General features: G+C 36.7%; 2 protein-coding genes across 3 annotated transcripts in view; one reads left to right on the forward strand and one right to left on the reverse strand.

Moving 5' to 3' along the window:
• The window catches only part of LOC139974144 (transmembrane protein 65-like), a 31554-nt gene that overhangs the window by 9177 nt on the left and 9150 nt on the right, over window positions 1–13227 (forward strand). Inside the window, exons 1-5 of one of the 2 annotated variants that reach the window (XM_071981083.1) lie at window positions 5933–7410; window positions 8328–8372; window positions 9195–9262; window positions 10666–10720; window positions 11887–11929. In XM_071981083.1, coding sequence (XP_071837184.1) covers window positions 6642–7410; window positions 8328–8372; window positions 9195–9262; window positions 10666–10720; window positions 11887–11929 — 980 coding nt within the window. In that variant the 5' untranslated portion in view covers window positions 5933–6641. Of the gene's footprint in view, window positions 1–5932; window positions 7411–8327; window positions 8373–9194; window positions 9263–10665; window positions 10721–11886; window positions 11930–13227 lie in introns of those variants that run through there. The other variant, XM_071981084.1, reaches the window with a different exon arrangement.
• Window positions 305–5599, reverse strand: LOC139974150 (uncharacterized). Its single transcript, XM_071981095.1, has 5 exons — window positions 5451–5599; window positions 5240–5334; window positions 4173–4228; window positions 2890–3051; window positions 305–671 (listed from the first exon to the last, which is right to left on the reverse strand). The coding sequence occupies exons 3-5, from the start codon at window positions 4216–4218 to the stop codon at window positions 364–366; spliced, it is 516 nt and encodes a 171-aa protein (XP_071837196.1). The 5' UTR covers window positions 4219–4228; window positions 5240–5334; window positions 5451–5599; the 3' UTR covers window positions 305–363.

Below are 13227 nucleotides of genomic sequence, written 5' to 3' on the forward strand. Positions count from 1 at the left end.
TTTAATTTAAGAAAGTCATTTCAGATGAGAAATCCGTAGATTTCTCTTGGACGAAAAACCCACCTTACAGGCTATGACCCGAACCTCCCGATTGCTAAGCCTCATTGGTTCAAATGCCACTGCCTTTATCCACTCGGCTATATATAAATATATATATATATATATATATATATAGTTATATATATATAGTTATATATATTTAGTTATATATATATAGTTATATATAAATATATATATATAGTTATTATATTATATTATATTATATATATATATATATATATATATATATATATATATATATATATATATATTTATATATATATAGGCTCTTTGTATCATTTGAAAAAATTACATTAAAAAAAATTATCCCATAAATCGCAGGTACAATAAAATAAAAAGGCCAGCGAACGTTGTACTGAAAAATGGCCGAAAATTAGATCCACTGCCGAACAGTTGCTCTTCAAATTCACTGAGTTGATCGATAGTGACACAGTAGTCTGACGGACAGACGCACGTGTCAAGGCTCTCGTAGTTAAATCCGGGACCTTGGAAATCGTCAAAATGAGCTAAGGATGGGTCGATGGCTTTCAATTCATCACGATCGTTGCAGCCGCTGAGAGAGCCAGTGCCACAGGAGGCGAACATGTATCGCACCGAATAATCGTCTTGAACTGGAGAGCGAAAGTGTAACCGTCGGTTAACTTAGGCTTATGAAGTATATGAATGAGATAAACGGGGATGCAGGCTCTTCCAGAATGTTATCAAAATTATGCGAACACGCAGTCAAATGACGCCGAAGCTTATAAAATGACACACTTAGAAAAGAAAGGACCCCCACCCACACCCACCCACAACGCACCCGATCACTACGAACATTGAACTAAGATACATGAGACGGGTTTAAAGACGAGAAACGTTAGCAAAAGAGCATTGTAACAAGTTATGAGCTTAGCAATGGTATGTACAGACTTAAAACCACAGGTGTAGGAGGCGGGGGGGGGGTTGGGTTCGGGGGTGGGGGCTGCAGCCCTCCCAGCCACAATTTTTCGTGAAAATTCGGGCAATATGCTGAGAATTTTTCGAGCACTTACTGAAAGAAGAATAATTTGCAGTGTGTTTTTCAATGGTTAAACTTATTACTATCATTATTGTTGTAACGACTTCCCCATATTATTATAACCAATATGGAAGGGTAATAAGACGGAAAATGATTGTATATATGTTATTGGCATGTGATGTAATAACCGATGAATGCCTATAAGATATGCACATTTAACATGTTGAACGCGCGCGGAGCGCGCGAAAAACTTTGGTTATATTTTTCGGGCAACTCGTTACAGCCCCCCCCCCCCCCCCCAATCAAATTAGGCTCCTACACCTATGCTTAAGACGATCACTCAAAGAGCCTTCCAGATCTTAGGACCTTTGAAACAGATAAAACACTGAGTGGAATTCACGATTTAAATGAATGCTGAGAGAGTTGCTGAAATCTAGTGTTGTGGTTGCGGACGGAGTAACGATTGGAAGAAAATTCAATTGAAACATTTATAGATAGACCCCATAGCAAAACTGGAACGGAAGGGTTGCAGTTTTATGACTGTCGATATCATTAATATTGAGGATTTGGAGTTTTAACGGAACATGGATTACTGTGATAAAGAGAGTATAGCTATTTGTTATGTAAAATGAATGAATTGTCTGCAGTGCGGGAAGGATAGTTGTTGGCCGGGCAGATTTACTGTAAGAAGAGGTAAGGTATGATAATGGTAGCTGGCTATGTATAGAATGCCCTTGTTCTTTCCTGGGTGACTTTTCTTAAAAAAGTATATAGAATGGAGAATTTTTTTTTGGCTGGTGACCAATCAGAAAATCAAATTCTGAAGAAACTTTGCTGCACACATGTAGTGCTGCTAAGTTAGATTATCATCAAGAGTTTGGTAACATGAGAACAAGTTGATGTGGTTGTTGTAGATGTCAAGACCCTTACAGCTTGATGGGATGTGGTATAAAGAGTAAATGAAATATTTTTCTTTTATAACAACGGACATATGCCGGACGTTTCATCTCTTGATACTTTTAAGACCCTATGTATAAGGAACACATTCTCTGCAAAGTTGTTCTAAATCAATACGTGTTTTTTACACAGTATACAATTGTGTAAGAGACTCTTGTGTGTGTGTGGGTGTGAGGGTTTACATGATTAATCTGAAAGAAGTGGTCACGTGTCAAACAGAGATCACCTTGATTCGGCGATCGCTTAGCCTATACAAAGTTAGGTGGAAGATTCGAGCTTTAGTTAAAATAATTGAAGAAAAGTCTGGTACATTATATCTTCTCAAGGATTCTAGAAAAACAAGGTCAAGTTAGAGATATTGTGAATAGTAGGCTACTGTAGGACCAAGTATACCTGTGATGTAGCTAGCTATAAGCAGATGTATGCCTATGATGTATGCCTATTTGTAGCCTATCGGATATAGCCTATGTGATTTAGCCTATCTGTGATGTAGCCTATGCATCAACCATGGGCGTATAGCTAGACTTCTTTTTTTAGGGGACCCAATACCCTTCTAGCGAGGGGGTGGGGGCAGACATGACTTCTAAACGTAAAGAACATATTCTCCAACAGTTTTTAGGAGAAGGGGATCGAGGGGCCTGACAGATATTTTGGGGCCAGGATTCAACCCCCCCCCCCCCCCACCGCCGAGGCTAATGCAGTAGCCGTTATACCCTGGACCAGAGAGATAAACTTCTCGAAAGGCACTTTTCTCTTTGCAGTTACTTCAATTGGGTTTGCAGAAAGTAGGAAGAGGTGTAATGCTGTAGACCTACAATCAAAACTCTATAGTCCACTTCTGCTTCATTCCGTATAGGTAATAAATATATACTTACACGAGAATTTACTTGCAATCAAAACACATTTGTCATCTGGTGGGTCACATTTTTGAGTTGTCACGTTGTTGTTCACAGCTATCTTGGTACAAGTGTCATTGTACTTTTGATTGTGTGCGGTACACTCTGTTTTTATCCAATTATTGCATTCCAGTCCCTGAACTACAAAACAATCAAATAAAATAATAATATTGATCACCGCTTTCCTTTATGGTTTACCGAAACCAAACAAAAAGTGATATCACTCTTACCGAACTTGCAGATTGAGGGGGAGGGGGAGGGAGAGGGGAGGGGAGGGGAGGGGGAGGGATTGCAAAGTCGGCAATGACTATATAGCGGATCACAAAGCCTCGGTAATTACTATTACAGTTGAATTCGTCTAAAACGGCAGCATAAAGAAACGTTGTACTCAAAGCCGAAGCCAAAGAGAATTAATCAGGTCACACATTCGCAGTCTATGCATGCTAAGTTCTGAAATTTGGAGCAAACTTCCTACTGACGATAAAACGTTGTAGTGATGTTAAAACTCCTATAGTGTCAATACTTAAAGGATTGGTTCAGTTGTCATACATGTTTATGTTATATGAAAGAGGATAATAAAAGAAACACAATGGTGAAAAAACTGTTCAAATATCTTTTTCGGTTAAAGAGATATTCAAGTGTAAAGTTTTATCAAATTGTGTAGAAACTGCTGAAATCTGACTAGCTGTGACGTCACATCCTCACATTCCTGAAAAGTCTTTGTTTTATTCTCTAAATACTTTGTGAGATTTCATGACTCTCAACCAAAAGATATATCAGGAGATCTCATATTTGTCCAAAGGAAGTATTTGAGATTAAACATCTTAAGATCATTTGATTATATTATTTTCAAATGTGTCAAAAAAATGTAAATTCTTTTTAAAGAAATATATTCACAAATGTTAAGGAAGTGAGGATGTGACATCACACCCTCACAGTTAGTCTTTCTACACCAGTCGTTTTCAAAGAAATTTTGATATCTTCAAAGTGTCATATCTCCTTAACAGAGCATGCCATCATGGTAGTTTCTTCACTGTTCTTTTTGTCTTTTTGTGCTCTTTCGTACAAAATAGACATGTCAAACACCTGAACCAATCCTTTAAGACTTGTTTGTTCCCATGAGTATTTTCTTGACTCTTAGCGCGCTGAACATTGCATGACTTTGGATATTAGGTACTATATAAATTATTGATTGATTGATCAATCAGAGAAACCATTGAAAATTGACGCTTAGGCCTATATCCTATTGTATAGTAACTTACCAGGAAATGAAGCCGATATGCAGAAAAGAATAATATACTTCAGCATGTTATTTAATCTGCGAACAGAACAGACAGAAACAATAATAATAATAGTAATAATAATAATAATAATTATAACGATGACGATGATGATAATGATAATTATTATTATTATAAATGATGATTATTCTGTATATGTATATATATATATATGTATATATGTATATATATATATATATATATATATATATATATATACATATACATAATATCTGCCTTTGTCGTTTTATATATATATATATATATATATATATATATATATATATATATATAAAACGACAAAGGCAAATGAATATATATATAGAATTGAAATCGTAATGAGTTGGAAAATCAAGAACAATGAAAAAACTTCCAGCCTCCTTCGGGGTTCGAACCCGGGCCTCCCGCTTTACATATATATATATATATATATATATATATATATATATATATATATATATATATATATATATATATATATATATATATATATATATATATATATATATAACCACTGCCTTTAATGTGTCAGTGAAAAGGGAGACCTAAAAGAGGGTCGCTCTATGATAATTGTTCCATGGGTCCGATCCGGCTATATCGATGCGCCTGTAAGTATACCTCAGATGGAGTAGTATGCCAAATATACCTAAATCTAAATAATAATAATCACAATCCGCCGAAGCGTAGATTGACGTTACACCTTTATTGGCTACGCCATTCTATCGAGTGATGTATCGAAAAGAAAGTCTTGAGATAATAAGTGAACTAAAATCACTTAAGCCCTGTACTCCCCTTCACAAACTTTTTGTCTTATATAGCTATATTCAAATATGTATCAGAGTTGCTAAAAACAGAGACAGTCAGTTGCCATAAGATTTAAACTTAGTAAACAAAGTCATTATAACGCTTTGGGCAAACGATATATCTATAAGTTGCAAGGCACTCCATCGGGAAGAAAATGTAGAACTGTAGGCTATGGAAGTATTGGCAATAAGAAAGCAATAGTTAGAGTAACAAAACATGCACGGTAAACAAATTATAAATCTTACCGATATATCAGCGAGTAGCTTGGTAATATTGTATTTAAACCAAGACCGATATTTATCCCAGACTAACACATACTGCAGGTGACACTGTGGAAAAACTGATAGAACGGAAGAAAAGGAAGGAATGATAGTTGATCTTGGGTAAGGAGGATTCAATGTGCCGTAATAAATAACTATACGATAACCATAGAAATTGAAAAGGACTATAACTTACAGCATGTTGTTAATTATGGAACGCGGAAAGGGTCAACGTGAGGCTCCGTCCACTCAGAAATGGTCGTTCGCTCAGAAACCGTCCACTTAGAGATCGCCGCTCAAATCAAGCAGCCGTCCATTTTGATATCGCCGTTTAACGTGAGGGGCCGTCCACTTGGAGATGGTCGTTGATACACAGACCGTCTACTCAGAGATCGCTGCGCGAACACAGCCAACCTTTCGGGAACCGTCCATTCAGAAATGCCGCCTTTATCCACTCGGCCACATGGCACCGGTAAAATTGTCTTTTTACAATATTTTGACCGAAAAAACTCCAACCCCCAAACATATTCAAAATCAAACCAAATCAAAAGTACATAACTAAAACGACATGATAATATTTTTTCAAAGTTACTTTCTTCGAGCTATTTCACGATGCGTCATCTTCACTAACACTGATATTTAATGGGGAAAGAGATATAATTTTATTTAAACTGGTAAATTGAGCTTTACGACAGGAAATATCTTGAAATTATGACATGTATCACATTAGCATCATACATAAAATATACATTTTGAAAGCACTTCAAACAGAGATATTTAAATAATAGTTTGCTCAATTAATTACACAAAAATATTCATCAGCTAACGATAAACAAATGAGATTCAAACTTAGTAATACAAAAATTGGTATCAAATACTACATTGCAATAATTTGTATTTATTTCAATTTAATTAGGCTATACGTTAGACCTAGTATATGAGGCAATATGTGGGTAACGTATAAACACAATTTCGCTCAACTAGATCTAACAACAATATCAACGACAAACACCTGCTGTTGTTTACGAAATGAAAATAAGTTACAAAACAATCTTTGCAGTCGAACCGATTAACCAAAGATATAAACACTACAACTGTAAATTGCGTCAGTCCAGTACAGTCATCTAGTATTACCAGGGAGTTGTTATGGAAACTCCCTGGTATTGTATTACTAAGGTATTTACATAGAACTATGTGCTGCCAGTCCTGATAAGCCCTGTTTGAATCCCCGGCTGGAATTATACTTGGCTCAATAGCTATTCAAAATGGTTGCGCCCATAAACTGGGTTGGTCAATATTACTAGCTGCGATCTGACAAGAGAGAATTAGGTTAAGCGACTATCCAACGTGTTTCATATTTACTAACTTAATTACTGATATTATAGAGATGTTGAGGCACGGCTCGGTTATTAATTTTCTACGCAATTTTAAGTCAGGCGGACAAAGGTTTGTTGCAGCTGGAAATGCAGACATATTGAAACGGTCGGTGGTATCTCCATTAGGATCCTACGTAAAGCCTAACGTTAGGCATAGTGCCAAAATAACCCATTCCGGTTGCTATGGCTTTGCAACCACTTGCAAATCTTTTTCCACTACGTGTAGAATCACAAATTTATTCTCTTCAAAAAGAGTTGATTTTGGCAAAAGTCAAGTTCTTCCAGAAACTACATTTGCAGTTTATCATATTGTACAAGCACAATTCAGAGACCATAACTATAAGTCTAACTTTACATTAAGTCACACTAGGCCTACTAACATCCCTACCAGTACTACTACTAGTCCTGGTACTAGTGTTAGAGCTATAAATGCTCAAATCAGACCTGGAAATGATGGACAATATAGGAACTGTTCTCCTCGAGTTCTCAGTGACGCTCCTCAGTCAAGGTCCACTCTTAAACTTATGCCACACAATACAGTGAACAGGCTGAATTTGCGACATCTCCTCTCAAAGAATGTAAATGTCAATTATCCAGAGGCTTATGGAAGGATATGCAGATGTTATCATTCCCATTCAGATGGTACCGAGTTTGAACTTCACCCGAACACTTTCAACTCGCCCGAGAAAACAAGGAAATTTGTCAAGAAGCTTCGGAGCAAGCAGCGAGCTCTACTGTTGACTGAGATACAAACTTTGAATCAAGAGCTAAATCAAGATGGTAGGTGTCACTGCCTGACCAGTGCATTTTTTTGCGTCATGTCAGCTCAATTCAAGATTTATTGGGTAATCCTATTATGAACATTTGACACAGATCCAGGGATCTTACAAGGCATAGTAAAGGCTTCATAAATTGACGCACCTTCGTAATTGACGCACCTTCATATATTACTGGCAACGATACAGCGGGCAACTTACACTCTTTGCAGCAAAGCCGAGTTACATATTTTATGAGTTTGAATCCATTTCAGCAATGTGCTGATCAATTTGTGGTTTTTTAAGCTTTTAACATCCCTCCCCCCAATTTTGCACATATTTTTGGGATTTGGAAATCTTACTCCCTAAAATAACCAATATTACCACAGCATGATACCACTATACTCTCTAGGACTTGACCTGCCTAAGCTTAGGGGCTCAGAGCATAGCAATCAGTATTCAGTATTGTATGTTGCATATGCACAGAATAATAAATATTTTGAAATCATGACATTTCTGAGGGAGCACACATGAAAAACACATACAGTTGAGTGATTGGATTTTTCCTTGATAGACATTGTTGATCAAATACTTAAGTGCGTCAATTATGAGCCCACCATGCTATAGTATATATACAGTAGGCCAATGTTACACAATGTAAAATTCATGATATTACCATAGCAATGCAAAGTTAGCCCAAATTGCATTTTCAGAAACGTAGGCCGCTAGTTATATGATACAATATAATTTGCAAAAGGAGGTTAAAAAGTGATCTATCCAGTAACAAGGAACCTAGTGGATAGTCTTTACAAGGCAGTGGCATCAGAAGCAATGAAACCTTGTCTTGGGAAGTTTGTTGGTTTGAGCTCTTGGCAGAAACACTGATTTTGTTATAATCCTTGATTGATAATCATGGGCAGTAACTTTCTCTCAACATTTCAGATCAGAATATGCTGCTACCGCCATCTCGTGCACAACTCAGACTTGGTAATTATGTCTCCAAGAACTTCCTTCTTTTTTTTTGATCAGAAGTAGAACTTAGATTTACTGTATTGTATGGATTATGTGTTGATAATCTGTGCCTACCCCAAGGCATGATGTTTCACACTCTATACAAATTTTCCATCCAATATCTAATCTATTTCTTTTTCCTTGATTAACTGAACCAACAACTAATTTATGCAGTTATCGAACACTGTAGGCTGAGCTGTGCTGTATATACCCACAATCCTGTAACTTTGATCCCCTCTTGATAAAGAGGAGAGACCAACAAGAGAAATTTGTTGGAACTACCTATATATACTGCACATCAGTTACTGAGTGGAATGTACATTTTGTATACTGTAGCATTGAATTTACTCCCATACTCCCAGCAGCCTCTAACCACAAGAGATGATATGCAGTACGTAAAAACCATTTAAATAAGAGGTGTTATCTCTCTAGGTTCATCAATAATGTTAGGTTGGGCTGAAATTAACCAGCAGAAAACTGGTAGTATGTGAGCTACTGGACAAACAATTTTTATACTGTGAGATAGACATATATAAATAGGCTCCTGATGGTCTGCCTTCAATAATGGGACAAATTCCACATGGTCACCCTTATCGAGTTTGGGTCATTCTCTCTTGAAAGATTTGCGACAAAGTCCATCAGCAAGATTTTTCCATGACTCTCAGAAATATCATATTAAATAGAAGTCTGGTGTGTAAGTCTTAAGTCTTGACTATCATTCAGGCTTTCATCAGTGTACTCTGGCTAGAATGCTTTACCATCTCTATCACATGTTTATCTCTTTTCATTTGACCTCAGTCACTCTTAACAATGCTGTTCCTTTCGTTGGTTTTGGCTTCCTGGACAATGCCATTATGATCATAGCGGTGAGTCATAAGTAGAGCTCTGTCTAAGGAATTCTCCTTAATATGTAAAATCTGTTTTAACCATTGCTGCTGAATTAGCATTGCAATGGACTTAAAGGCATTGAAGACTCGCCCCAAACAGCGTGCGACCATCTGAAAAAGTTAACTTTCCGTTGCTTGCAAGTGATGTTTTGTTCGTGTCGCTACAAAATGCAGACAGTGCAGTAATGAAACGTGATACCTTGTTATCTTTAGCTGGAACCGAGATGTCCATCGCTGTATTGTTTGTACACTGTGCTGTGGGTATTGACCGCAGCTGTATGTACTGTCTGTACACTAGTGTCTAATTACCAACGGTAGCAAGCTGTGTGTGTGTATTTTCTGGGATCTATGGTGGCGTCTAACACTTCTGTTACACCTCATTTGAAGCTAGGTCAGATTACCGGCATTAGACGTTTCTTTTTGCGCGAGTCTTCACACCCTTAAAAGATGGCTGTCATTTTGTAAAATCTGTGAAATTAATACTGCCACTGGGATCTGGAACTTTTTAGTTTCTATGTTTGATTTTCTTCTCACATTTTCAAAGTGGAATGTTAACAGTAATCCCATCATTAATTAGGTGATGTAGAATATAAACATTGCAGAGAATCAAGAAAAACTTGTAAAAGTAAGTGGGCCTGACGTTTCCATCCTAGCAGGATCTTCTGAAGATCCTAGAAGATCATGCAAGGATCCAAACGTCAGGCCCTCTTACATTTACACATTCTCTTACACAGGCTCTTTAATGGATAAGCAGTTTGCGAACTGTTTTGTCGTATTTTGAATAAAGTAAAACAACACAAATTGAAGCACATGTGGCTCAATAATGTCATCTTTAGACTTGATCAAGTCTTCCCACCTGACATGTATATCATCAATAGATCAATATTGATATCTCTATATCATCAATAGATCAATATTGATATCTCTATATCATTAATAGATCAATATTGATATCTCTATATCATCAATAGATCAATATTGATATCTCTATATCATCAATAGATCAATATTGATATCTCTATATCATCAATAGATCAATATTGATATCTCTATATCATCAATATATCAATATTGATATCTCTATATCATCAATATATCAATATTGATATCTCTATATCATCAATAGATCAATATTGATATCTCTATATCATCAATAGATCAATATTGATATCTCTATATCATCAATAGATCAATATTGATATCTCTATATCATCAATAGATCAATATTGATATCTCTATATCATCAGTAGATCAGTATTGATATCTCTATATCATCAATAGATCAATATTGATAATTGGGTTTTGTGTCTCCTTTAAATTTCATTAATTCTGTTTTACAGTTTCGCTCCTTTTTCTGATACTTGCTTTTCTCCATCCCACAGGGTGATTACATCGACTGGAGATTAGGTGCTTTGTTTGGAATATCAACGCTAGCAGGTGAGGAGCTGCTCAAAGGAAATTGACTGAAAATCAATCCATTTGTCTTTGATAGCAACCGTGGTGTTTGAATGAGGGTTAAACTTTGGCCGCAGCAATGCCACTACAAGTTGTTGAACAGTGACAAAGGCGACAAGAAGGATATAATATATGCTCTGTAAAAATTGTAAATTAGGAAGCGGTAAAGTAGTGATTCCCTGGCTGAATCTGTCATCAGATTCATAAGAACTAGGGTTAGTCTCTGCTAGTGCCAGATTATCCAATATGCAAATGAGGCATTTGCCTAGTGGCCTGCATGGTCAATGGACCCCCCCCCCCCCAAAAAAAAAAAAACCAAGGTGCCTCCAAGATCAAGGGGCTGCCACAGTCATGGACCGCCGTGAACACTTTCAGACAATCTGTTACTGCAAAGCTTAACTGTTTGGGGGAGGGGTGGGGGGAGGGAAGGGGTTTATGAGGGACAACATATGGTGCCAAAGGCCTTATAGGAAGGTAATCGGCCGTGCTCTCCGCCGACATAAATAGTGTCCTGTAGTAGTAGTGTTACTTAAAAGAATTCTCTGGTCAAATGTTTATACTTTGGTAAACCAGTATTTTGTTTGTAAGGAGGAAGCTGAAATTATACCTCTTCTCAGAATTTATAGTGAGCCTGTGTCTGCTGGAAGAGAAAAGTGTTGTAACGAGTCCATAACTCAAGTCAATCAATTTCATAGGTCAAATGACTTGAGCATGTCATGTCAATGACTTGACCGGATTTGGGGAAGTCGGCAGTAATTACCCGAGCCAGATATAAAAAGTGGCTCTCCCAGACTTGCTTCAGCTTTTATTAGACAACAGTGAAATGTACTGCTAGAATTACAAAGTGATTTTTTATTAATTAATTTTGTTTCTTTTTCTGTAATCAGGTTTGCAAAGTATGTTAAAGTTTGGAAAGTGACTAACAGTTCAACACTGACTCTAAATCCTGGGCCTATTCTACTATGTACACGTAATGTAATTTAATGTATTGTTTGAACAAGACAGCCAAAGATTGTAGATTTAACTTATGTAACAGGACGTTTTGTAGAAGGTTAAAGTATGTACTACATAGAACTGTGTGACACATCAAGTAATCACTTCTTCTTCTTCATGAAGGATTTCCTGAATTTTACTTTCTTTTTCTATAGCTGCTGGCCTGGGAAACTTAATTTCTGACTTAGCAGGTGTAGTGTGAGTATCATAAATAATCTCTCTGTTGCTATTAATGTTTCCTGGTAAATAAATATATATTATAGCTGATGATAATGTGGATGACTGGTTTCACTTCTTTTACCTGACCTATGTACGCACAGTGTGAACACTATCATGAACTGATGTTTGATCTAGTTTATGTCATGTGCGTGCGCTTTGGTATTCTTTATTCTAACCACAGCAGATTGTTCTGCCTAATGATGTCAGAATTAACTGGTATGGTGTGAGCATACTGTACATTGGGCATTCTATATCTAGTATACGATTGCCTGATGTCAGGTATAGTTTGTGTTGTGTGAGTATGCGATGGCATACTTTTATCTGACGCAGCATACTATCAACTGGTGTAAGAATTAACTTTAGTTGTGTGAGTGTAATTTGGGATTCTATATCTGACAGCAGCATGCAACTGCCTGATGTCAGATTTAACTGGTGTGGTGTGGGTATAGATTGCCATTCTTTATCTAATCTAAGCTTACTACCTCCTTGTGTAAGAATTAACTTTAGTGGTGTGAGTGCAATTTGGCATTCCATATTCTGACTATCATATACTATTGCCTGGTGTAAGATTATTCTGGTGTGGTGTGAGTACACATTGTAATTCTTATTCCAATCAACGCATACTACCACCTGGTGTCAGAATTAGCTGATGTGGTGTGAGTGTTGATATGAACATTCCACATCTTACCATATGTAGTATTCTATCACCTGGTGTCAAAGTCAGCTGTTGTGGTATGAATATTCATTAATGCCTACTGTGAAAGTCAGCTGTCGTGGTATGAATATTCATTAATGCCTGGTGTCAAAATCAGCTGTTGTGGTGTGAATAATCATTAATGCCTAGTGTCAAAGTCAGCTGTTGTGGTATGAATATTCATTAATGCCTAGTGTCAAAGTCACCTGTTGTGGTATGAATATTCATTAATGCCTAGTGTCAAAGTCAGCTGTTGTGGTATGAATATTCATTAATGCCTAGTGCCAAAGTCAGCTGTTGTGTATGAATATTCGTTAATGCCTAGTGTCAAAGTCAGCTGTTGTGGTATGAATATTCATTAATGCCTAGTGTCAAATTCAGCTGGTGTGGTATGAATATCAGGGTTCGTACGGGTGCTTGAAAACCTTGAAGATGCTTGAATTTGATTGGTCAGTTTTCAAGGCCTTGAAAGTACTTGATTTCTTATATTTTTGGAAAATGTCATTGAAAAGTGCTTGAAATTTAACATGCTTAATGCAAAACATATTTTGTATGTAATTGTTATACAATAATTACCGTGGAA

The sequence above is a fragment of the Apostichopus japonicus genome, chromosome 9, assembly GCF_037975245.1.
Source record: "Apostichopus japonicus isolate 1M-3 chromosome 9, ASM3797524v1, whole genome shotgun sequence".
NCBI lineage: Eukaryota > Metazoa > Echinodermata > Holothuroidea > Aspidochirotida > Stichopodidae > Apostichopus > Apostichopus japonicus.